The 24,692-nt window shown below is 39.2% G+C and overlaps 1 protein-coding gene across 1 annotated transcript in view; it reads right to left on the minus strand.

Annotated features, from left to right (window-relative positions):
* The window catches only part of CTNND2 (catenin delta 2), a 672,616-nt gene that overhangs the window by 288,880 nt on the left and 359,044 nt on the right, over positions 1–24,692 (minus strand). Inside the window, exons 4-5 of the mRNA XM_014940766.1 lie at positions 19,503–19,537; positions 18,843–18,959 (exon numbers count right to left, since the gene is read on the minus strand). Of these exons, the coding sequence (XP_014796252.1) occupies positions 18,843–18,959; positions 19,503–19,537 (152 nt within the window). The remainder of the gene's footprint in view (positions 1–18,842; positions 18,960–19,502; positions 19,538–24,692) is intronic.

Below are 24,692 nucleotides of genomic sequence, written 5' to 3' on the forward strand. Positions count from 1 at the left end.
CTTCATGGGCTGCTGTTTTCCTTTCTGAATAACAATACGACGTGCAATGCCGCAATAAGGTGCAGTGTAGCTATTTAAAAACCAAACCAAGGAAGTGAGTGGCCTTAAAATGATGAGATTATTATTAATTCAAGGGCATCAAAGTAACATTTGACTACGGGAAACTGAAGTTACACAAAGGCTCCAGGTTACTATTATCATCCATGGCTCAGTCAAAAACGCAGAAAAAATTGAATGTATAAAAACATTTGTCCTTTTATTTTCAAGAGCAATATTTTCTTTGGAAATAAAATCTTTTGCCTGTCATTTCTGCTCTCCTCAGACCACCTCCTCTTCCTTCTTCCAGCATTCAGAGTTAAAAAACCCAACCAACCCAATCCAACTAGGTAAAAAAAAAATCACAACCTAAAACTTTCAGTTTGAATTATTTTTTTTAATAAATTATTCTTGAACAGCGAGTGTTTGCATGCAGAAATACTGTATATGGCTGTTTCCAAACAGCAGAATACTAGGATACTTCTCAGTACCTCCTGCACGTACTGTTCTATCTCTACCAGCGCTTGCTTAGGCAACAAAAAATTAGTTACAATCATAGAAAATATACACATAAACTTCTAATTATTCTGCTTCTTATGGAAGAAGTGACAAGATAATGCAGACCAGTAAGTAAAAAAAAAAAACCAGACCGAAAAAAACCAATAAAAAACCCCAATAAAATTCCACTGGTATAATTATTTTACCATATTGCTCTATTTAGATCATCCCTTAGATTTCCTTTTTTTTCAAACCACACTTTGCAGCATACTTAAGATAAAAGAAGCTTTCTATTGCATGAAAAAACGTGTATTTTGCTCCTAAACAATATCTTGTTGCTCAGCATAAAAATCTATATTCACTTGTGCAACTGAATTTATACCTACATTTCATCAGAACAATCCAACTTATACATTGAAGAAAGGTCCAAACCGTCCATTTTTGTATGCTCAGAAACTACCAAAGACTAGGGCTACTATATTCCAAACCACTGCAATATGCTTCCTGATTTCAGTAGGAGTCAGATAAGTTTTTACGATATTCAAAGTGTATTAAAGTGGTGTGTGCTGTCATGGTTTAACCCCAGCCAGAAACTAGGACCACACAGCCACTCGCACCATTCTCCCTCTTCACTCCCAGATGGGGAGGGAGAAGAGAAGGAAAAGGAGGGGAAAAGAAAGGAGGAAAAAAACCCCTCGAGGATTGAGATAAAAACAGTTTAATAGAACAGTACCAGAAAAGGAAAACAGCAATAATAACAATAATGACACGAGTCACTCTTACCACCCAAAAATTGGTGAATCGGCACTGTCCTGAGCAGTGATTACAAATTCCAACCCTCCAGCCAATTCCCATTTATATACTAGGCACGGGGTCTATGGTATGGAACATTTAATTGGCCGTTCCATTGTTCTGTCTGTGCTCCTTCCCAGCTTCTGCCACTCGCACCATTCTCCCTCTTCACTCCCAGATGGGGAGGGAGAAGAGAAGGAAAAGGAGGGGAAAAGAAAGGAGGAAAAAAACCCCTCGAGGATTGAGATAAAAACAGTTTAATAGAACAGTACCAGAAAAGGAAAACAGCAATAATAACAATAATGACACGAGTCACTCTTACCACCCAAAAATTGGTGAATCGGCACTGTCCTGAGCAGTGATTACAAATTCCAACCCTCCAGCCAATTCCCATTTATATACTAGGCACGGGGTCTATGGTATGGAACATTTAATTGGCCGTTCCATTGTTCTGTCTGTGCTCCTTCCCAGCTTCTATGGGGACCTGAAAAAAGTCTTTGAATGGTATAAACATCACCTAGCAACAACTAAAACAATATGCATTATTGACATTCCTTTCACACCAATTCCGAAACACAGCAGCCGCTAGAAAGAAAATTATCCCAGCTGAAACCAGGCCATGTGCTAACACAGAAATGTACCCGTTGAATGTACGATATAAAACCATTTTTTAACATATAGGATGCTAGTAAAAGAGTAGCTGTATTAATAGAAATGTTTAGCAGACCAACTATGTCACCACCACTGCTCTGCATTTTAAAAACATGTTTCTTTCTGTTAGTTTTCCTGAAACAACAGGGGATTCAATGCACCCTGGCATTGTCAAACTCCGAGAGTACAGGACGTAGCTTTCCTTTCCTCACTCGCTTGGAAGCACACCCTGAGAGGAGGTGGATGCTCAGCTGCCCACTGTGAGCCACAGTCCTGGGCCAGGCAACACAATGCCCAAATTACGCAGAGAAAGGAATAGATTTATCAAAAATTAAAAAAAAAAAAATACAAAAATAAAAAAATAAAAAAAAAGAAGAAGAAACAAAGACCAAAGTGAATCAGCATAGCACTGAATATTGATTCAATGAATAGTCATTAAAGCCTACAGGAGCTTCAGTGAGATTACAAAAAATATGCATCATCACCATCAGTGATGGAATAGCCAGGAAACTCGGTTGGGAATTGGAACTGGTGAGTCATGAGATGCTTTCTTCCCTTCCCCCAGAGGGTAGGGCCTTGTCTGGTGACCAAGCAGTAGCAAAGCTCACCTAAAGTGTAGCCCTAAGTCGTCACAAGCAGAAGAGTATCACGTAAGAAACCCACTAGGAACTTGGGCTCTAAGGAGCTTATCAGTGTCAGAAGTTAGGCAGTCTTCTAAGCACTGAGAAATCATGCTAACTGCTGAGAGACTGATCTCATACCCTTACACTGATTAGAGACCAGGGGGGATGAAGAAGCACATCCTATTAAATTTTGCTATTTGTCATATTACTACATCACATTACTACAGTGAGGATTCAAAAACAAACACATGATGTGAAGTCAGATAAGAATTAAGTGCAATCAGTATTCGTGATGATGTATTTTACATACAGGACAGCCAGTTAAAGTAGTAGGGATCTGTGGATTAACTGCATTGTAAATTCAGAGAACTTTTTTTTTTTTTTTTCTGCCTTATATTGTAGTGCCACTGCTCAGTCACAAAGCTAAACAAATAGCCAGATGGATGTGGGATTCTTGTAAAGGAGAAACTCACAAGAAGAAACCAAAAACTTTGTTTCCTGTGGGGATATCAATGACAGCCTGTCCCTAGTGCCCACTAGTCAAATGTCTGAAAAGTTGCTCCAGTTTCCTAATCCTCAGACTGCGATATCTCATGGAATACTTCACAAACTGTAGCTTCACTGTATGTAACAATTCAAGATGATACTATAGCAGTAGCATGGTCAATCTTCAAAACAGAAAGAAAAAGGCTGAATTATGAAATGGGACTGATATAATATATTACAGAGCCAAATTTATCATGGAACAAGTACTCAATAATACATTATCTGTTAGTTGTTCAATTATAAAATAATTAGTGTATAATGACAAGTTACATACAGTACTATATTATTACAAGATAAGGGCATGATTAATTCAGTATGCTAAATCTATGTAATAATTACTTCTGAATTGGCTAAAATAATTACACTACAAAATACAGAAACATATACCTAGTCAGCCCCCATGAGATAATTGCATGGTTGTTACTCAGTTTTTCATGTGAAGTTCCCAACCAAAACATCATGTAAGTGAAAGGAGAAGGATTAATTATTTTTTTTCTCTCCTGAAGATTCGAAGCCAGATGGCTTACTGGGGCACTTTGCCTTCTCCAAGGAAGTAGTAAAGTGGAGCACTGCTACTGTCTTATACATTTCCATTTGGTCAGTCATCTATTGTGTTGCCAGTTCTAATTGACAAAGGAAATAGACCAAAACGTGCTCAAACGAAAATTTAATTAGGTCCCATACCAATTATAAACAACACTTCACTCACCTTCGATCAACTGGCAGAAGTAGTAATGATAAATTATAAAGTAAGTGTAAATAAAGTGCTTTTAATTAGTGTAATTAATCACTTCACACATTCTTCAACCTGTTTTGCTCATTTGGGTAACAGTTGAAAGAAAGCAATAGCAAAACTCCTTTAATGTCCTTTAAACATTCGTTTACGGAGTTAATAGGTTGAGGTGCCTCATATCGCAGAGAGGAACCATCTCCACACTGTTAGTATATGCCTAATTAAGGATTTCAAATACCAAAAAGTCATTGCTTACTGTTTCTTCTGCCTCTCAGTTGATTTAGTTTGAGCATCAAACATTGATTTCTATCCTACAACCTCCTTTCTTCGTTTCCTTATTTAAGTGTGTATACTCATGGCAAGTAGTTGTTAACAGTTCTTAGTTGTATTTGTTGCCCAGTTTTGTAAAGGAATGGGTGACTACAAAAGATGCAATAAAATAAAGATCAGGTCAGGTATCTGTAGAGTGAGCACTCAATTTACAAGTGCTCAACTGTATTTGGAATGCTGGGGGAATCCTACAACTAGACTGAAAGAGCAATAAAACCAGGGATAGCTCTTCATAGTAACCTGCCAAGGTCTTTCCACAGCATTTGAGAGTAGGGAAGAGGGGATGATAGTTAAAGACAAGGTGGATGGACCTGTTCCTAGGGTTACTAAATACTTTGGCATCTCACTGGCATATCCTGTTTTTCAAGTCCTGCTCCCAGAATTAAGCTGCATATCCGGCTGGGACCAGGAGAAAATATTCCCTCCAAATCCTAACAGTAAAGAACATCTGTTTGTCTGTTTGTTTTAAACCCCTCCGTTCCATGCCTGGCCTATTTTTGAGGTCATCTGAAACATTCTTTGAAGAAACTGTGATGATTTAGGATGGTTTTGGAAAGCAATGGAATTGAGGGAGGGGAAGGGAAGCCCTGCAGATGCCTCAGGGGGTGGCAAGGAGCAACTGCTTTGCCACTGAAGTACAGATGTCTCTCCCCTCTTCCCCATTTTCCAGTCTCTGGGAAAGCTGCAAGAAGTGCAGGTTGAAGCAGTAGCAGAGGCAGGGAGAAACTGTGGGGGAAAATCTCAGGAGGGACCTTTGTGGCTATCATAAAAAGATGATGTTTTCTTAATTACTGGCAGAAAAAGGAGAGATTAAACCAAGGCAAAAATTTAAGATCTGAAGAAGAAAACAAATCCTGTCGGTTACAACTGGTCAAACAGATTCTGTAGGAAAAGAAGGACTTTCAAAACGAACAGAAGATAACATAATAAGCATTGCCCCCATTCTCCCTCCAAATCCAGGACCAGTACTAGAATAGTAATAGGAAAATATTTCAAGATGTACCTTCTAGGAGATTTTAAATATTAAAGATATCACTACCTTTATATTACAAGAAAAAATGCCAAGGCTGCAATATAACATAGGTATTATATTGCCTAGTAATGCAGAAAGTTGGGGGAAAAAAAAGGAAGGAGGGAGCAAACACATGCTTAAAATGAAGAAATAAATGATAATAAAATGAAGAAATAAATGATAATACTTTATATGCTAAATCCCAAACAAGCTCCCTTGTTATGAAACAAACACGTCTCTTTAGATCAGAGGCAGCAATTCTTAAACGAGTACACTGAAAACAAACTTGTTTTACAAAAAAAGGAAGGTAATTTATATGCAAGACCATGCTCTACCAGCATTAAGAGGGCTATGTTCTACCTACAAATACAGAAAAGGGCTTTAGTGTTGCTACAGAACCTATTCTTAGGTACTGGAAAATAGGATTTGGTGAATGCATTCAGAAATGTAGAATAAGTTCATTTTCATCCAAGAATTCTATAAATGATATATATCTGGATAAATGATGCAAAAAGTAGGCTGATACCATTATGTAAGGGAACAATACAAGGATATCCCTTCTAACTCTCTTTCTGACCTAATAACTATTGGAACGAAAGATGAAGAACTCCTTATTTCAAGAGGAAGTGAACTGCAAATAGAGAATAGTTTCATTACATGCTGATTATCTTATGCTTTTTACACAAGATAAAAATTCTGCCATTATTGTAAGAGGAAAATGGAGGTGTTGGCTAGGATTTGAAATAATAAACCATTAATCCATGGGATAGCAAAGCACCACAAATGTCCACAAGAAGTAAGAGAAAAATATAAGTCGTGAAGTGCATAGAAAAACATAAAGCCTGCACCCCACCCCAAGAACAAATGGTTCTTTTTTGATTACCTAAAGATATTTTTTTAATGGTCACATTGAAATCCATAGTCGGGGCAGGGGGATAGCACCAATGTCTCATTCAGAGAGGATGCCTGACACTAACAGGTTTCCAACTACTGCACAATGCTAATGAAATGCCTCCAAATAAGAGGAATCCCTGTGCAATTGATCTAGGACTACAGAGTGTCAAATGTAACCTCCTCTTAGTGATTGGTAGAAACATACTTCAAAACTTTGGCACTTGCGAAATATTGCCTGGTGGTAACACTCTCTAACTGTGCACCTGTGAGGGCCAGGAAGAAAATCAGAGAGAAATAAGTAGTTCTTCAATAACTGAGCTTAGTAAGGAAGTATTTAATGGGGAAGAATTTCTTTAGGGATAGGTAACTTTTATGGCAAAAATTTGTAGGCAATATATTATAAAGATAATAGACTTTCCAGTGAGTTTACATAGAAGTCTTCTGGAAGTTAGGAAACGTGTTGCAAATATGAAATACTATCAGACTCGTGGAACAAGGTAACATGGCAAAACCTAAGCAATCCTGACATAATGGGGTAACTTCAGTCTTACTTGCTCAGATAGTGCGTGTTTTCCTTTCTATACTGTCACGCGTAGCATTACTCAAGATGCTTGTATGAAATGTAATACAGCCAGATATCCTTTCATAAGCAATACTTGGTAATGTTTGACAGTAGGAAAAACATCAGGAGTTCCACTACTAATGAGTTACTGAAGATGCTAGAGAACAAGACCTAAAGACAGGCACTGAGCAAGAATAAGTTTATACGTATTTAAGCTCAGAATACAGAAGTCGCCTTTGGTTTTTGTTTTTGTTTTTGTTTTTTTTCAATAGAAAAAGCTACCCTAAATTTAGATTAAAAACAAGGATAACCTACAACTGCAATTTTTTAAATGACCCCAAGATCAAACAACTTCTTTTGCAGAAGATTAATCATATTTTATGAAATTGCTTGCTAAACTCTGCAGCTAACAAAATCAGATAGTCTCTGAGAGAGATAATTTATCATTGGCCATTAGGATGATGTGCTTTATAGGAGCAATACATAGAAAGAACACAGGAACAAGTTGGGCAGCAAGAATAAAAACTAAATTACATTTCTGCACTACAGGGGACACAAAGATGAGAAATAATGTCCTCTGGCCTTCCATCTAGGGATATCTAAGGATGATATGGAACTCTTTTGGCAGTAAAATTTCTGCTGGCACTTATTACACCTCCATGAGAAACCAACAAAACCTTGTCAGTGGTCTAAGGTAGCCAAGATGTGAATTACACAAAGAACATAAATCACATCTTTCCACAAATGGCATGATTTGCTGATGGTGATGATGGTACCTCTGTGAAACTCTGCAGGTAGTATGAAATACTAGGAATGGCAGAAGTTGTACAATATTTCACTCTAACAAAAGTTTGCTATCTATTAAAAGATAGAAAGATCAGAAAGATCCCGTGTGGAAACTCAGAACAGTACCTTAACTGGGCTTCTGGATGGTACTAGGTACATTTCTGAATGTGACCACAAGAAGAAACTTACATGCAGGAGGAGGCACTGCATGCAGCAACACTGACAGCAAGCTCCAACTCAGACCGAACTGCCATGTCTCCATTTGGGAAAGACTGAATTCCTGGCATAAATAGTTGGTATTCTTCAAGTTGTGTTTTCATTATCTGTCTCTCATTTTGCAAAGAATAACTACATCTAAAATGGAGTGTGTGCTTTGTTTACAGATTAAAAAAAAAAAAAAAAAGCCAAGTAAATCAAGAACATATTTTTCATGATTAAATCCTAATTTTTTGGAAGTATTTTATACCTTTAAAGACCAACTGTGAATGTCAACTGTTCCTAGTCTCCCTCTGTGCCTAGCACAGCCTAAAGCTGCTATTGATAGTATTAAACTAATGTGTTCCCTTTTTATTTCTAGGAAATAAAATCAGATGGCTATAGACATCACACAGACATGACTCACATGGAAGCTGAATGCATTATCAGAAAAATGAAAAAATTAAACAAATATCTTCTGATAGACCTAAATTAGACCGTTGAAAAAGAATAATAATTTTTAAAACAGCCTACCAGCTTCTGACCATAAAGGATATAAAACTAGTCACTGATATACGGATCTAATTGAAAAGGCATCAGTAGATCTATTATGCTATTATTTTGTTCAATGAACTTAACTAGTAGCACAAAACAGGTTTCCTGTTCTTGTGCGAAGAATTCCCTTTTTTCTTGACCTTTAACAGGCTTAAATCTTGAATCTTTTCTGTCCATATATGAAAATGGCTATTTGGTCTCTGAGGTGAGTCAGTTCAGAATGTGTTTAGCACTGCCTCAGAAGTCAATTAAGAAGTAAGTCAAAAAGGTCAAAATTTTATGACAATCTTTTTCATCTGCCAAAAACTCCTCTGCCATAAAACAGAAAGTGTGCCCTTTTGCTTCTGCCTTCTCTTTCTGTGTCCACAATTGTGCACTGCTTTCTTCTCTCATGTTGTACTCAGAAAATGCATTTCTCCATTTATAAGGCCAGAATGGAAAAAACAGAGGCAACTCCCTACCTTGCGTTATCATAGAAGTCACAAAAATCTTACTTTATTGAGAGCTATGTAAACTGCATGTAGCACCAAAAAACCCAAACCCATACCTCCCAAAATCTTCTGTTCCATTTTACACAGGAAAAATCTCAATCTCAAAAAACCCAATCCCAAAATCTTCTGTTCCATTTTACACAGGCTAACAAGCTAACTACCTCTTTTTTCAAGGCTGCATCTACACAACTGCTTATGCTCACGAGTTGGCACCGGCAGATCTCAGAACGATGCGGCTCCTGGCACTTCTGACAGCACCAAGCAAGGGGTGCTGGCATGTCACTAAGGCACGAGTAGGGTGACTGGTTTACCAGTCTGTCGTGAGGATGTGGTGCATTTGTTTCTTGGCCCATACTACAGACACAATACTTACTGATGTTCTTTTGCATTGTAGGTTCAGATGCCAAAAGTATTTCTTTGTTCCGCTCCTACAGATGCTACCATAAGTCACTGTCATTTTCTAATGAGTTTCAGTAACTGCTTCCTGCGGTGGCTGAGGGAACACCTGGGTGCCTGTGCAGGATGTGTGTTTGCCACGGGCTAAGCATTACAAACTGATCACCACCTCCTATCCATCTTAGATGTTGCTACTAATTGTTCCTGTTTTCCTGGTCTTGATTCTCTCACCTTCCTAGTTTATATGTTTTATATATATTTTGCCTGCTGCTACTGCTCCGCTGTTGATTTGATGTTCACATTTTGTGCTGCAGTAATAAAGCTAGATTCTGAGGGGTTGTTTTCTTTAGGCAAGGATTTCAAATTAGTTGTGCAGCATGAAATGACACCAGGTACCAAAGTCGGACTCCTCTCAGGACAAGCAAGTTCAGAGACATGAAGTATTGTCCTGATATCAGTACAGAATTTATATATAAAAGCACATTTCATCATGCAGACATAACTAGAGATAAGGGAATCCCAAGAAACGTGCTGCAGGTGACAGCACACTGAAACAATAATCCAGTTTATAGGCTTCTGTACAGAAATGGCGGGAAATTAGAAATGACTTGGCTGCAATGTTGTCATAGTGTTACCCCTGGACTCCCAACATGCTGCACTAACGAGAAATGTCAGTTTGCTTGAAATTATGTAAGGATGTTTAAAGTGATCACAGGAAGGTTACTTTTACACAGAAAACGTGGTTGGATTCTTTTCTTTTTCTTTTTTTTTTTTTTGCCTCTGAGGATGAATCATCATCTGTTGGGGGGACAAGACACAGGCTTTATTTCATGATGTGTGAGAACAGTAAAAATAAAGCAACTGGAAAAGAAAAGATGGAACTGAAACAAGAAGGGAAGCAACAGACCTAAGGATGTGGTATGACAGTAGTTAGTTAGGTAGTTAGGGAAAGAGAAGGCGAGAGAGCATGGGAGAGGGCTGGAGACACATAGTACAGTGGTGTGTGTCTGACTGGAGATTCCTTCCAGAGGAGAGGAAATTGCAAGAGACAGCCTGCAGCAGTTTAGGTCCAACAGGAAAGGCACGTACTGGACTGTCATGTTTTGAACGGTGGCTTCTAGTGCTTTCTCCCTGAGAAGCCTATAACCACCCCCCGACACCCTATTGATCTACAGAAGGGCCACAGAAGAACGGAAGTGATTGAAACCCTGGCACAGGAGGGTGCCCACAGCAAGCCCTGTGTCACCCCTCAGGAACCAGGGAAGGCAGAAGCTGCTCCCCTGAAGTGTGACTGTTCCTTCAGCCTTCACCAGGCCTCCTGCTTGTAAACAACCACATGTGAACTTGACAACAGGCAGCGAACCAAAGCAGAACCAGATCAGCCGGTCCCAAGTCACAGTCCCTAACACCCCCCTGCCAGAAACCCACAGTGGACCATGGCTGGTGAAGCAGATACCAAGGCCTGCCAACCACATCCTGGGCTGCATCAAGAGAAACGTGGTCAGCCGGTCATGGGAAGTGATTCTGCCCCTCTATTCTGCGCTCGTGAGACCCCACCTGGAGTACTGTGTCCAGCTTTGGAGTCCTCAACACAGAAAGGACATGGATCTGCTGGCACGGGTCCAGCGGAGGGCCACGAAGATGATCAGAGGGATGGAGCCCCTCTCCTATGAGGACAGGCTGAGAGAGCTGGGGTTGTTCAGCCTGGAGAAGAGAAGGGTCCGGGGAGACCTTACAGTGGGCTTTCAATATTTGAAGGGAGCTACAGGAGAGCTGGGGAGGGCCTCTTTGTCAGGAAGTGTAGGGAAAGGACAAGGGGTAATGGTTTTAAACTGGAAGAGGGGAGATTTAGATTAGATACTAGAAAGAAATTCTTTACAGTGAGGGTGGTGAGACACTGGAGGTCATGGATGCCCCATCCCTGGAGGTGTTCAGGGCCAGGGCGGATGGGGCTTTGGGCAACTTGGTCTAGTGGGAGGTGTCCCTGCCCATGGCAGGGGGGTTGGAACTAGAAGGGGGGTCCCTTCCAACCCAACCCATTCTATGATTCTATGAAATCTTGGTGGTGAGGCCCCATGATGTGGCTCCGCTCTAAAGTCTCTTTGCAGTGGCCTAAGAGGCAAGAGGGAAGGGAAGAGACCGAAAGGAAAACCTCACTCCTGCTCTGAAAGTGAGAAGACCGACATGGATTTGACAGGATATGGCACGTCAGCGACAAAGACATGCCTGTTTTACCTGGCCCTTACCATCCTGCTGCCTGTGATAAAAGCAGAGGTGATGGAGTACCGAATGACAGTGTTTGAGCTACATGTTCTCATCCGACGCTATTCTCAATGCCTGGCTGGAAATACTGGTGCTGAGATGTAAAAGCTGGCTTTTGGGTCAGCACTAGAGCCTGCTTCATACTATCAAATCTTAATGTCTTAGTGGGATTTTAGTGATGAATCTACAGAAACTTTACATGGCCAGCTCTTTTGTAAAGACAGTAACCTCCTGCTGAGGACTGCCTCTGGAAGGAGGGCTCGGTGTTGTAGGGACTGGTTTTGCTACCAGCCAGTGGCTATTACAATGTTAAATGACATGAGGATTATGTCACTTGGGCCAGAAAGGGGAGCTGGATATAGAAAACCTCTTATCCCCATTTCTCAGAAATCTAAGTATTTAACAACTATTTCAAAAGACTAAACTTGACACATAGTTGAGACAATTTCTGTACAACCTTCTCTGTGAGATCATACAACAAATAACTGTGAGACCACCTTTTAACAAAAGGTGTTCCTGTTTGTCCATCTTTCAGAAGATTTACTCCATTACAAATTGTGCAAAGATGACTTTGAAATCCCAAAGTTTTGAAGACAAGATATTAAGGAGGCTTGTATCAGCAGAGAGGGATGGAATCAGGAGAGGCAGCCAAACTGCAGAACCATAAATATTTACCCTGAATATATTACAATACAGACAAAAATTTCATCAATACCTCAAAAATTCCTCAGACCTCATACTCTGATTTATCTAGAGCTGAGAACTGTTAAGTTAGACAACTGTCAGGTTTGCATTAATGCAGCAAAAGGAAAGGTGACATGATCTGTTACGTGCTTCTACCCTCCTACCCCAAAATTCCAATCCTAAAATCAAAGAGGGGCATGCACGCTTCCAAGGTGATTTTCATTACTGAAACGTACTCAAAGAAAACATTATTTTATTACTGTGTATGTTTACCAGGAGATCTCACCAGAACACCTCCCTGGTGTGCAGAAATAATGACTCAGCTAGATCGCCTTGGTGATTATCTGCTGATAATGAAATGGAAATAACTTTATCTATCAACAAATTGTGAAGTCCATTGATGCCAAATTTCATCTCATTGAGCGTATCAGCCATCTGACAGGTGGCAATTTCACAAAGCAAGAGCTATGGGATGGAAAACACATAAACACATATCCTTTTACATATTCATTGTATAAATAGTACCTTTTTGTTTCAATCCATTTTCAATATCTATTAATAAAATAGCTGATAAAGGTTGAAAATCATAAAGGTTGAACAAGGAGTGCTCTTTCAAACTGGGACATCTGCTAAGTAAGGAGGATCTCTGTTATTGTACAAAATTTTTGAAACAAAACTGAACTAGGAAAATAAAATAAGAGCTTAGCCCATCTTCCTGGATTCAGAATTAGGCAGGCTAGTTAAGTGAAAACTGTAGCTGTCTAATAAAAAAGGTATATAGAATTTCATGTGACAAAAATAATATGTTCATGTAACATAAGACATTCCTCAGAGGAAAAAACCTGACATCTAAATGGTACTGCTACCCATTTGTGCTGCATTTTGGGCAAATAGTTTCAAATGACTACAAGAGTTAATATATTGTGGAATTGAGTCCTCAGTGGTGAGCCATGCTTCTTCTTCACCAGGAGGACTGAGATATCCTTAACTGCCTGCATTTCTGTCAATATGTAGCCTCAGTGAAGTGCACTCTGAAATGGCATTAGCCATTAAGACAGCATTATTTAATCTACACTGTATTTATTCCCTTAGCAGTGTGCTGAATTCTGTAATTAATCCTGAGCACCAGGACAATAGGGCCACAAATATAAATAAAAATATTTTCAGAAAACTGGGGAAAAGCATTGTCTGGAGTACTGGCATTGTCAGGTGGGGAAAATGGCAATCCCAATATGAACCACTTAATTTTAAATTAAAATTTAAAATGTAGCATTTTAGAAATATCAGACAACTGCAAGACTGATCCAAAAGATTTTCTGATTCCTGTCAACAGAACTCTGTGGCTGCAGCTTGTAGTAATTAGTTAGAGAGCAAAGAAAGAGGGTGGCCACATGAATGGATTAAGCAAGTGAAAAATAGTGAAACGATTCCATTTCAGTTAGAAACTCAAACACCAAAAGCTCCATAAATCTGCCCCATAATCCTTTTAAGACCAGCCTTATGCTCATTTTGTGGAGACTAAAGCAAGGGAAATAGTACGAAAGATTTAAGTATAGATACCTTAAATTAAAATTAGAGAGTTCTGGATTATGAGACATTTGAGCCTGTGGTTTAAATTAGGAAGAAAGGGCCAATGGATTTGCTCAGTAATCTCCATCTAACCCTTATTTTGCTAATGCCACGACAGTGGGAGTAACTGTTGCCTGTTCTCACTTCTGTAGCCTGTAAGGTTTTAATGTTGTCTGTAGGGACTCGATGAACTTTAGCTAATTATTTCAGAAATGGTTTTGATGCTAGCATCATGGCAGTCATTTGACGTGACACACTAATGACAAACAGGGGCAGGGGTAAAGGGGAACTAGTAAGAGGAGAAGAAATAAAGGATTGAAATTTTCCTCTCATTCCCTTTATTTCATTCTTTACTCACACTACCAATCTGTAAAATGCACATTTACAAACATTGCAGAAAAATGTAGTTTGGTCCTTAATGATTACTCAGAGGCCTCCAGTTTCTCACAGAGGATGGACATCTGAGGGTCTCAAGCAGTTCATAAGGACCTTTCCCACTTATCTGCAGGCCAGAATGTGACCTTATCAAGCCTTAATGTCAAAAGTCCTGCAGTAATCACTCTTCTTGACCCAGAAAGCTGTGTACCTGTGTTTACTCTCGTACATCCCCTGAACCTTTCTTCCTTTTCAATTTTTCTTACATGTAAAAGGGGGAGGGGGAAGAGAAGAGAAGAGTATTTAAAAAAAGATGCATTGACAAGGTAGTAAAAGGAATAAATCTGAAGTCGTTGATTTTGAGACAGTGCTGCAGTGATGGGAAAGGGAGGAAAAAAGTGCATTTTGTTTCCTTCGTCCCCCATCTTTCCAAGCTTCCTCATCTTAAATATTAATTTTTTATCTCCAGAGTACACACTCATCCCTCACAAAATGTTCTGTCACATGCCTTTCCAAACTAAATGAACCGATTCCACCATGAAAATACCTTTCCTAAGCTGCAGTAACCACTCAGTAGTCCTGTGTCTTATGCCTGTCTGAAACATCCCTAGTATTATCTCTGTCCTGAACTAAATCTTGCTTCCCTGCATGTTTCCTTCTCCAGTGGTTCCAGGTCCTCACTGTGGACATGTCGACACTTACTGTGCATTCCTGTCCTTCTCCCGTGACTTGTCTCCAGTGTCTAATATACGATTAGCTTGACATTCTCATGTCTGGTCTTTCCCCTGATCCTATTAAAAGTTACAGTTATTGGTCTTCATTTGTGCAATGAATTTGTGGTCTTAACTCAGCTGCACCTTCTTGCATAATTCTGGAAGTTTCCTTACTTTTTGTTTGTTCACTTGTAACTGGAAACACATACTTTTGGGAAGTCAATTTATAGTCAGTTGGGACAGAAGAAAGAGACGGGCAACAGCGAAGTTCCCCTCAAATGCATGTAACCTTGTCTCAGGGTCACTGCAACCACAGAAAACTTGTATGAGAGCACGCAGCAGTCATTAATCTGCCTGCCTTTGTCTGATAATAATTACTTTAAAAACAGTGATCACTCCGCTTGCATTTCCCCAAATTAATAAAGGCTTTATATTTTTTTTATTTGCTGATTCACAGTCAGTAAAGATAATTAGCGAGAATCTCTATTAGCAATACAGAACTCCTCCTGTGTAAGCCCCTTTCATGTGACTTGTCCCATTAGCCCTTGTTTATGGCTTTTATTTGCTACTGAAGGAACAGCACATGTGAAGTGATGTTTGGGATTTAGAGTATTGTAACAGCCGTCTGCTATGTGACGACTTTTTAAAACTAATGCTGAGAAAATCAGAGTGCGTAAAACCACATCGTAAAGATTCTGACTGCAGACACACTAATCCTCTGCAAAGGCAGAGCTACTGATAGATTAACTTGTTAGACTAGACACACACAGTTCAGAAAAAGAAGCTGTGGTCACATCCCAGGGCTGGCTTTCATATGATGATTTAAAAAATCTGCCTCAACTAGACTAAAACTGCCATGGCAGGCTGGAAATGCTCTCCTCAGACTCAGTGTTGTTACTTAAAATACAGCTATGCAGTGAAACTGCAGAAGTCAACATAACTAAAATTGTAAAGTTAAGAGTTCAAAAGTTAGGAAATGCCAGACCAAGTTGCCTTTTCTGAATCGTCACTCCTTGCCTCCTTCTTTGTCTCACAGCCAGTGCACACAATGCAAAACTATTCAGTGTTTTGCAAGTGCCTCATTTGTTACTGCATGGCCTCAGGCCTTAATTGAAAAACGTCTAATATAAAGAAAAAAAATAATATAGCACCCTGTTGGATTATTCCGTGACACTCAACATTTACTTCAAATACATCACAAATAATGACTTTTAGAACACCTGTAAAGTAAGACATTTACATAGATCTCATTTCCTATTTGGAGATTGAAGGAATTAAGACCAAAAGTTTCTACGAAATACAAATGCTGTGTGTGAGACACTTTAGAGTGAGTTGTAAACTTTCTTCTACATCACACTTCATGTATTTGAGACCATGCTTCCACAGTGTCCAGTTACAGTTGTTTGTTCTCAGCGCATCTGCAAACTAACCAGGAACACCTAAAACTAAGTATCAATAGAACATACCTTGAATGATTTCACAGCTATAACAGCAGAACTTCAGGACACAAAGGAGGATTAACATTAAAGTTTATATGCAAAGCTGAACTGTGAAATATGAGATTTGTGGTTTCATTTAGCATTCGTGTTCTGGTCAATACTTAGAGAAGTCAAAAGTGCTCCAGATGAAATCTCCCTTCAGTTCGCTGTGTGATCTGAGCCTTAGCTTTGGGGTAAATGAGGCATGGACAGAAAATGTACAAAAAAGGGCATGATAATAATTGTTTTATAATGTAGTCATAAGAAATTCAAATTATGTTGTACAGACAGCCTTAACCTTGGTACTTTTGACTTTGCAAACACAGTAACATTTTAACTGTCTGATGTGTTTGTGGTATTTTATTCTAAATTGATAAAAGGCTCCCAAATCAAAAAAGAAAGTCCAGTATATGACATCCTAATTACCCTTATGAGTGATTAGCAGAGCTGCAACTGTTAGCTTTTGCATATGTATCTGTTTCTTAATTAAAACAATAAACAGCAAATAGTAATCTAGTTTCATTACGAAGTGGGCTTGGACAAGAGGAGACGGGGCACTATGACAAAAGGCTTCACAAATATTTCTCGGACAATGAAGAAGATCAAGCTTGCAGCTCTGTGGAGAAGCCCGCTCCCTTGCGAGTAGATGCACCTCCTCATTCTCTTGAAACCTGTGTTTCTTAGGGATGGCTACTGTCCTGTCCATAATTCTATCACTATTTTCTTTCTCAAGTGTCATTCTCATCAACCTGTTGTTCCCTCCCTTTGCACCCAACTCCTGATCCCATGAACAAACTACCCAACCAACCAAATTCAGCTTTCAACTTTCTGCCTGGACCTCCTGCTTCAACAGATCTCAGTTTCTCCCCTGCTGGTCCCCCACATAATCTATCTCTGTCGCTTCTCTTCTCCATCACTGTTTTTCATTTGATCACGTTGCTTATTCTCCTTCCCATCTACCTACATTTCTATTTGAGCCTTATCTTTTTGTAATACCCCAGAAATTTTCCTTAGTACTAGTTTTCTTCCTATACCCAGACTTCTCTCCATCTACTATCTTCATCTTTCCCTAATATTTTTTTTTTAGTTTCCATCTCTTCAGCCAGTTTCTGCCACCTTCCCATCCAAGCTAGCCCGTTCCCAGCTTCCAATCTCCACTACTGCCATCTATATAGTGTCATTTTTCTACTGAATCACATTTTGAAGGCAATTTTTATCATACTAGTCATTTAATATGTTTCTCCTCACCCCCAAACAAATTAAAAAACACAGCAAATTATAAGGGCTTACTTTGTTCATCCTGTTTTTCCAATTCTTTCAGACCAAGCAACATCTTAAGATATGTTAATCACACAGATTGTGTTCAGATCAAGTGTTAGTGACATTTTTGGCCCAGAAATCTTGTGCAGGTGAAAACTGAAAAATGTTCTAACAAATTAAAATTCTGCATTCAATTTGCAATGCTTTCTGTCTGTCACCTGATGACCACATTTCAGGTGATGACTCGTCAGTGCTAGGGATTGCTTTGCAGAAGGTGGCTGTCACATTCCATTAGCCTTTCCAGATGAAGGGAAGATCATCCCCTTTGGTTTTGAGAAAGCTGAATTTGGGCAGCCACTTCGAAACACACGGCTCAGTCAGAGGATACTGGGCAGTGGGGGATTGAAATACACAAAAATGGCTCAACTGAGCAGAGAGAAGGAGGTGGAGAGGAATACGAGAGAAAATTGAAAAGCCAAGATAGTATCAGGAGCCACAATAGGAGTGAAGTGAAAGTGGGTACATATTGTGCCAGGTGGAACAGAGTATCAGACAGGAGATTGACGAAAACTAAAGGAAAATAGGGAATTAACCTGCTTTTTCAATATCTAGTACTACCTCTGACAACAGACCTGTTAACCTGTTGGAAAACTTTATTTCAGTGTATATGACTCGTGCACAAGTGTTTGTAGACATCTGTTCTATAAATAGGTTGAGTGGCATGTCTCTTGTTCACCTTTGCTGTTGTTTAGCCTTGATTCCCCTCCCCGACGGCTGGTCCTAGCAGAATATTTATCCACTCATGGCACAATTCTGCAAACAGAATGGCTGCTAAATGACCAGTGAGCCAATCTTTGAGAAAAGACTTCAGTTTTCTTGTTACAGATGCCATTCTCTGCATCATCTTTAAACAGCTCCCCTATTTCTTCCTGTGTATCCATTTGAAAATTTTTGTCTTAAGGAGCATCAGCTACCTGCCCAAGTGGTTACAGAGACATCAGAATTACCCACAGCCCCCCACTATGTTTCACTTTATTACTTTTGCATACTGAAAAAGTACTATTTGAAAGTTACTTTTGTAGTGGTGATGCTGAAGTCCTGTGACATGGCCTTATAGAATACTACAGCAATACTGCAAGTACAAAATATTTTCCTCAAAATATATTCCATGTGTTTGATTTCTTCTTCCCCCACAAACTGAGATTCTCTCCATTATAAACAAAATCAAAAGCTAACTTGCAAAGGCAAGGAGGCAATTCGCCTGCTCGCAACTACATCGTCTTCTGCCAATATCAGAAAATAATCAGGAAAAACGCTGTAAGATATGCATGCATTCAATTTTAAAGCATGAAATGCTACAAATATGTCTGAATTCTAGGAAACACATTTATAGCAACTTACTTTCACTGGTTGAATAGTCCTGTGGATCAAGTATCCCTGATTCCTGCAGTGATCTAATACAGGAGTCCACCAACTCCAGACCAGTGGTGAGCTCATCTTCTATATCCTTCTGACCATCTGTAATAAAATTAACAACATAAAAATGTAAAAGAAAGGCAAAAGATAAAACCAGTTACATGTGATTAAGCTTTCACAGCTGATGAAGAAAGGGAGAACACACCAAGATCACATATTCAGAGGAGGCTGACAATATTGAAAATTATGCCATCCTGTGAAAGTGCGGCCTTGGATTAATAAGAGCAAAATGAGAAAGGTCTAATCTTAAAAAAATTTAGACACACATTTAGCAATGCCCCCTCTCGAAACTCTACATTAGTCTCGGTGTTCTTTTTGTCTACCCTAACAACTAATGCCAAATTTTGCCAGTTTCTAATTAGCTTTTTCACACACTAGCAATGAAAAAAGATATTGCATAAATAAATATCTTCTTTAGGAAATATCATCATTCTGGGAGAGAATATATGTAATACATATATGTCACGGAAGTCACAGAATTGTCTGAGTCGGAAGGGACCTCTAGAGATCAACTAATCCAACTCCCCTTCTAAAGCAAGATTGCCTAGAGCACATTACTCAGGAATATGTAGATAAATACATTACCTTGGGTTTGCCAGTGAAACTGCTCTTCTGTTGAACTGGGGAAAAAAAAAAAAAAAGGCGTTAATTTTAAATGAACTGACTCAGTAGTGCAACATCAATGTCCAGATCTAAATCTATTCTGAAGGAACTGACTTAAGAACAAGGGAATAGACTTAAGAATAAATAACATAATTAAAATGTAGCAAGTATTATTTTGCATATTTTTTTAATGAATTATTTGAACTGCATTCATTCAGCAGGGAGGAAGCTTCTTAACTTCTTAACTAAGTAATTTAAAACATGCGTATAGAAACTGCCCTCTTAGTCTGACATATGAATTACACTATTTGAAAGCAAAAATGTTAACAGTTTACAATTTTTCTGGATCCTCTTATTTGTCTGATTTTCCATTTTTTATGGAGAAAATGATAAATGCCTTTCTCAAGTGAATAGTTACATGTGATTTCTAAAAGAAATGATGAGTATGATTCCTGGTTCTACTGATCGTTATGTGCATTTTTTTACATTATTCAAATGTGCAGCTAAGTTAATTCAATTGGCCTACACAAGAGAGTAAATTTAGATGTGTCTGTGCTTCCATGTACAAGCACTTAAGCAATGGAAGGTCTTAATTTTAAGATAATAAGCAGGCACACTAGAGGATGCGTTAGGTAGCGTTTTTTCTATAAAATGAACGATATATTCAAATGAATGATAAAATGAATGATATATTCAATTAGGCAATGAGTACACTTTCCTCCAAGGCATCATCTGTTTATGCTCCAATATAGGTCTTTCTCACATGCCAAGAATACAAAAAATAATTGAAGTTTGTATTGGGTCTGGCTGAGATGAAGTTAATTTTCCCCATAGCAGCCCTCATAGTGCTGGGCTTTGTATTGGAACCTAGAAAGGTGTTGGTAACACACCAGTACCTTGGCTACGGCTGAGCAGTGCTCCCACAGCACCAAGGCTGTCTCTCCAACATCCCCCTCCATACCAGCAGAGTGGGGGTGGGCAAGAGATTGAGAGGGGACACAGCCAGGACAGTTGACTCACACTGACCAAAGGGATGTTCCATACCATATGATATCTGCTCAGCAATAAAAGCTAAAAAAAAAGGGGTGGGGGTGGAGAGAGCCGGGGGGCGTTTGTTATTATGACGTTTGTCTTCTAGAGCAACCACTACACACCCCGAAGGGGTGGGGGGAAAGTGTTTAAAGGTTTAGTTTTTATTTTCTCATTATTCTACTCTAATTTGACTGGCAATAAATTAAATTAATTTCCCCAAGTGGAGTCTGTTCTGTCCGTGACAGTAACTGCTGCGTGATCCCTCCATGTCCTTATCTTGGCCCATCAGCCTTTCGTTATATTTTCTCTCCCCTGTTCAGCTGAGGAGGGGAGTGATAAAACAGCTTTGGTGGGAACCTGGTAATATGTGAGTATAGCTCCTAGTATCTATGTTCTGAAGAAGCATGATGTAAATTAAATTAAATGCTTCTTTTTGGAGGTTTCTTTTTACAGGAAGAAAACCTTGGGTTAATTATTTATCAGATTTGACAGTGTTAAAAAAAAGGATAACTGTTTAATTTACATATAAGTAGCTCTAAAAGGACAACTTTTTCTTTCTAGCTGGCATCAAAAGTGCTAACCTGGCAAATTCAAATCTATACATGATCATCAATTTCCAAATACCTGCCACCTGTGGTTTACATTGACTCACTGTAGTAAGATTTCATAGATTAGGAAAGTAACACTTTGATGAGACTCAAGTAAAATACTTGCATTCAAGTCTCCTGAAGTTAGTAATACTTAAGATAAACAGCAAGAGTCCTTTGGCAAATAATAATGGCAAAGAACTAAACTGGAATAAGTTACTTCAATTGAAATTACCTTTTTGAATGGAGCCCTAGTGGGTGGTGACTAGGGACAGTGACTCTTTTTGAAATATTACTTTTTCCAATTTGAAACTCCTTTTGCCTGATTCTGAAAATCACTAAAACTACTGCAACTACAGCTGACACGCTGGGACTTGACAGCAATATTCCTTTCTGGCATTAGTGTCATCCATAATAAGCAATATATTACTTTCTACTATACAATCCCTGTTCCAGCATCCAGATTTCTATGTGATAGATACCACCTTAAAGGACAGAAAAAAATGTGGTATCTCAGGTGGCATTCTTACCGGCAGAATGAATTACTGAATGCTGCTGGCGCAAACACACCTAAGGCTGTGCCACCTCATCCAAATCAGTGAGAAAAGAAAATGAAATCTGTGCATAAAGAGTGAATTATCATTTCCAGGAATTCCATCTTAGCCCTTTTTAAGCAGTAAATCTGTATAAAGTTCTGTAGAAGTTCATTATTGGCATAGTACAGATAGTATGAAATTAATCACTAATGGCTGATGAGTAGTGATTCCTAATATCGCTAGTCTGACTTCCACAGAAACTTTTTAACATTTCACCTTAAGAAACCTTAAATGGAAAGGTCTATAAAAAGGATTGCGGTATTTTTTTTACTATATTTTGTTTTTTCCAGTTTTAATCAGGCTCCTCCTCACAACTACTGTAATTGTCTTTTAATAAATACTGTAACTTTTATAGTCAAGGTAACAGATTGGCTATCAAAATTCTTAACCTAATGCTACCTTGTTATTCAACATATAGAATATGGAACAAGCTGTCCAGGAAAGGGGTTGAGTCACTGACCCTGGAGATATTAAAAAGATGTGTATATGTGGCACTTAGGGACATGGTTTAGTAGTGGGCTTGGCAGTGTTAGGTTAGTGGTTGGACCCGATGATCCTAAGGGTCTTGTCCAACTTAAACGATTCTACATTTCTGTGATTATATATTAAAAGTGCATTTGCTCCTACAAGGATATCAATAAATCAATGCCTATCTTGGAAACAAACATGTAAAAGGTTTCCCTAGGAAAATCTTATTATAATTGGACATATTTTAAATTTAGATGCCCTGCTTTTTCTTCTTTTTTTTTTTTTTCATCTTAAACTTCTTTTAAAAAAATGAGTTTTTCCTGTTCTTAGCCTGACAAGGATTCTTGACTGAAGCAACCAGACATGTCTGTGCAGGGAGCCTTTCCGCTGTCACACAAGTGTGCCAAATCTGCTTGAGTGAATAAAAGTACTTCTTTTTTCTTGGTGCTTTTCTTTTAGGTTTTTTCCAGCTTCACAAGAGATCAGTCCAATTGACTGTGTACTCACATCAAATACATGAAAAGACAAAAAAAGAAATTAACAGAAGTATTCCCCCTAATTAATTTTTCAGCATGTTCAGCAAAATAAAGCTTTCTACTTTACAGTTTTTCTAAAGAAAAGGTTTTAAACTCATTACCAACCACTTTTTTGCAAACTCCTATGCCTCATCATATGTTTGCAAACTCTACCAACTTTGACTGAGGAAGCTGAGCAATAAAATACTTTCTTGAGAAGTTCTGAACTATGGAAACCTGCACCAAACTCAGACTTTGAGGAGGGAGATTTTAACTAGAATTACAATTGTATAGTGATAGAAAATAGTAGCATAAAATATTAAGGAGCTGAGAACTCATGCAGGTATAATTATTACTCCCTTAGCCCAAAACCAGAAGAACAATTTTAATTTATTTGCTGTATTCTTCTTTCATTACTGGTAGTCATTGCATCCTCCATCTACTTCAAACAGTCTAGTACAAAGAAGACAATCATTCTAATTAATTCTATTTGAGTGATATAAAGAATCCTGTGTCACTACTCAACTGTACAAAACTGATTCTTCTCTAGTTACGTTGACTTTGGAAAACAGGATTTATTGAAGGAAAATCCCAGGGAAGCAGAATAACTCAAGACAAAAACCAACCAAACAAAAAACAAATACTCCAACCAAACAAAAAAAAAGACTAGATATTGACATATGTTGATTTCTGGATGTTCATCTTGAAGCTAATGAACATATCTTCCATAAGGATGCACTACACTGTGCCTAAAACTTTACCTTTAATAACCACCTATGCAAGGAAATATTCCAGTGAAATTTGTTTTTCCTCCCTAAGCAAGAATGAATCATAGAATCATAGGATCATAGAATGGGTTGGGTTGAAAGGAAGCTTAAAGATCATCAAGTTCCAACCCCCCTGCCATGGGCAGGGACACCTCCCACTAGAGCAGGTTGCTCAAAGCCCCATCCAGCCTGGCCTTGAACACCTCCAGGGATGGGGCAGCCACAGCTTCTCTGGGAACCTGTTCCAGTGTCTCACCACCCTCACAGTAAAGAATTTCTTCCTAGTATAATAATCTAAATCTTCCCACTTTCAGTTTAGAACTGTTACCTTTCAACCTATCACTACACTTCCCAACAAAGAATCCCGCCCAATTTCTCCTGTAGGCCCCCTTTAGGTATTAGAAGGTTGCCATAAGGTCTCCCCAGAGCCTTCTTCTCCAGGCTGAACAACTCCCACTCTCTCAGCCTGTGTTCATAGGAGAGGTGCTCCAGCCCTATGATAATCTTCGTGGCCCTCCTCTGGACTTGTTCCAACAGGTCCACGTCCTTCTTGCGCTGAGGACTCCAAAGCTGGATGTAGTACTCCAGGTGGGGTCTCATGAGAGTGGAGGGGCAGAATCACCCCCCTTGACCTGCTGGCCATGCTTCTTTTGATGCAGCCTGGGATGTGGTTGGCTTTCTGGGCTGCAAGCACACACTGCCAGCTCATGATGAGCTTCTCCTCAACTAACACTCCCAAGTCCTTCTCAGGGCTGCTCTCCAGCCATTTGCCACCCAACCTGTATTTGTGCATGGAATTGCTGTGACCCAGGTGCAGGACCTTGCACCTTGGCCTGGTTGAACTTCATGAGTTCACATGGGCCACTTCTCATGCCATGCCACACAGCTTGGTGTCATCAGCAAATTTGCTGAGGGTGCACTCTATCACACTGTCCATGTCTCTGACAAAGATGTTGAAAAGCACTGGTCCCAGTCGGGACCCCTGAGGAATGCCACTTGTCACTGGCTTCCACTTGGACATTGAGCCATTGACCGCAACACTTTGTGTGCGGCCATCTATCCAGTTCCTGATCCATCTAGTGGTCCATCCATCAAATCCATGTCTCTCTAGTTTACAGACCAGGATGTCATGCAGGACAGTGTCAAACACTTTGCATAAGTCCAGGCAGATGTGTCTGTTGCTCTCCCCTTGTCTACCAATATTGTA

The sequence above is a fragment of the Calidris pugnax genome, unplaced genomic scaffold (genome assembly GCF_001431845.1).
Source record: "Calidris pugnax isolate Ruff unplaced genomic scaffold, ASM143184v1 scaffold8, whole genome shotgun sequence".
In the NCBI taxonomy this organism is placed as follows: domain Eukaryota; kingdom Metazoa; phylum Chordata; class Aves; order Charadriiformes; family Scolopacidae; genus Calidris; species Calidris pugnax.